The sequence below is a fragment of the Mandrillus leucophaeus genome, unplaced genomic scaffold (genome assembly GCF_000951045.1).
Source record: "Mandrillus leucophaeus isolate KB7577 unplaced genomic scaffold, Mleu.le_1.0 Scaffold638, whole genome shotgun sequence".
NCBI classification, from domain to species: domain Eukaryota; kingdom Metazoa; phylum Chordata; class Mammalia; order Primates; family Cercopithecidae; genus Mandrillus; species Mandrillus leucophaeus.
The window spans coordinates 284886-287495 of record NW_012106897.1 but is presented as its reverse complement, the minus strand read 5'-3'; the positions used below and the strand labels follow the sequence as shown (position 1 = coordinate 287495).

Here is a 2610-nt window from a genome sequence, read left to right as displayed (position 1 = left end):
CTACATTGTTCACATTTATCCCAGAGCTTGGGGCAGGGTCTGGCCCATGGTGGGCTTTCCAAAACATATATATACTCTGAAGATAAATATACTATGAGGTATATACTATGAGGTATGGATATATATACTATGAGGGTGGATTGAAGTAACCCATAATACTGAAGATATATATACTATGAGGTATTGCTTTACATAAACTCACATATTACTTTACATTATTACATTAATAGTAGATTACTACATTAATCTACTCTTCTTTATGGACTTTATGAGCTATGAGATTTAAATAACCTTATTTGATTATGTGCTTTATTTAATATTTAAAGAGATCAAGTCCTAAAATACAGTTAAAGCAAATTCCACAACCAACACAAAGGGAGGAGTTATAATGCTTACCGTTTTGTTATTTTTTTGAATACACAAGTCTGGAAATAGCATCCCGGGAATTTTTTTTTTTCTGTCACTGGCCTTCAAATCCCACATACTTCATTTGGACAGAAATCAACAAGGAGTAATCTGGAGTGGAGTGATTGCTTCTGTGGGGCTAACTGTTTCATTATTTGCATGACAAAGGTTCAAAGTAATTATTGCTACTTTGAGTCTGTATATCACATTCTCAGACATCTGGATACAAATAAAAGACTTGAATCAACATCTAGTTGCTTTCAAATATCTGTGTCTTTGATGTTGTATAGACAAAACCTTGGGGCTTTTGGACATGGCCTTAATAGAGTCACAGAGTATGGAGACGCAGTGCAAAAAGGCCTTCCTGTGGATATTCTTTTCCCTATGTGGCATCCTCTGTAGATCAGAGCAGCATTTATTGCTGCTATTGGTATGCAGAAAACACATGTAGATGCAGGGAGAAAAGCAAAATTCCACTAAGATCAGAAACCGATGTATGCTAAAGAGTAACAGCAAACTACTAAAATGTTTTCGATGACTGCATGGAATTTTATTTTATTTTATTTTATTTCATTTGATTTTATTTCTTTCTCAGACAGGGTCTTGCTCTGTCCCAGGCTGGAGTGCAGTGGTGCAATCACAGCTCACTGCAGCCTCAAAAGCCTGGGCTCAAGGGGACCTTCTCACTTCAGCCACATGAGTAGCTGGAGCCATAGGTGTGCACCACCATGCCAGGCTAATTTTTTTAAAAAAATTTATGGAGACAGGATCTTGCTATGTTGCCCAGTCTGGCCTGGACTTCCTGGACTTCCTGGGCTCAAGTTGCCCAGTCTGGCCTGGACTTCCTGGACTCACCTTGGCCTCCCAAAATGCTGGGATTACAGGAATGAACCACCATGCCCAGCCAGAGTGTTGTGCTTTATATTACAGTTGATAGATCTTACATTTCAGAATGTTTCAGAACTCTGTAGATTTTAATATTCCTATTGTTTGTTGCCAAATACAACTAGTCAAAATTCATAATTCTAACACAGTTATAAGTACCAGAAGCAATTACTGGGTTGCATATCATAGATTTTTAACAAATTGGTGTATTAATACAGTTTTGTGATAGAAAAAATCTGCTAATGAATGCCAATTTTACAAAATATGGATTCTCCAAAGCTGGTTTTAAAGTTCTACATGTTGGAGGTTGATAAAGAGTATCCCTTCTGGAATGTTTCATGAAATAAGTATATAGACTAAGTTACAAAAATGTTTTGTGCACCTGGTAAAAGCTAAAATTGTAGCATTTAGTGCATAAAAGTAGAGAGAATCCTAGTGCAGTACTTGCTAGCGGCCAAATGGCTCTGAGACTAAAATACTGTCTCCCTGAGTCTCAGTGAATTTCAGAGATATACAAATCCCCACATACTTCTGCAGTCACCTTTCACAATCTTCAATCTTCAACTCCTTGGCATGATCTCAATGAGTTTTTACACTGCTTCTGAGTTTTAATGAACAGCTTTCTCTTCTTGTTGTCAGTCTACCGTTGTTATGTGTTGTCAATCTTACCATTTCTTCAATGTTTTAAAGGGGCCAGAGTCTTGACAATCTCATCAAAGTGACCCCTGAAGTAAACAGAAGTAACCAAGGGTGAGGACTATGTCTTACCTCTCTTCCTTCCTCTTCCCCATCCATTTGTGTCACTCAGGAAAGAAGATGTGTTGAAAAACCTTTGGATTGGGATCAGAAAGTCTGAACCCCATTACTTACTAACTTGATGTCCTTGAACAAGTCCCGTGAATGCTGAGCTACAGGCTCCTTAGTTATAAAATGAGAATCATAATATTTGTTTGTCTGGGTACGGTGGCTCACACCTGTAATCCCAGCACTTTGGGAGGTCGAGGCAGGCGGATTACTTGAGGTTGGGAGTTCAAGTCCAGCCTGGCCAACATAGTGAAACCTTGTCTCTATAAAAAATACAAAAATGAGCCAAGCATGGTGGAGTGCACCTGTAGTCCCAGCTACTTGGGAGGCTGAGACAGGAGAATCGCTTGAACCCAGGAGGTGGAAGTTACAATGAGCCGAGATCCAGCCACTGCACTCTAGCCTGGGTGACAGAGTCAAACACCATGTCAATAATAATAATAATGATGATGTTTGGTTTTTATCACTTGATAGTTGTTAGGAATGAATGAAATAATGGGTATAAAATCCATTTTT

General features: G+C 38.6%; 1 protein-coding gene across 1 annotated transcript in view; it reads left to right on the top strand.

Moving 5' to 3' along the window:
- The window catches only part of SCEL (sciellin), a 101384-nt gene that overhangs the window by 51646 nt on the left and 47128 nt on the right, over nucleotides 1–2610 (top strand). The window contains exon 19 of the mRNA XM_012000659.1: nucleotides 1981–2040. Within this exon, the coding sequence (XP_011856049.1) occupies nucleotides 1981–2040 (60 nt within the window). The remainder of the gene's footprint in view (nucleotides 1–1980; nucleotides 2041–2610) is intronic.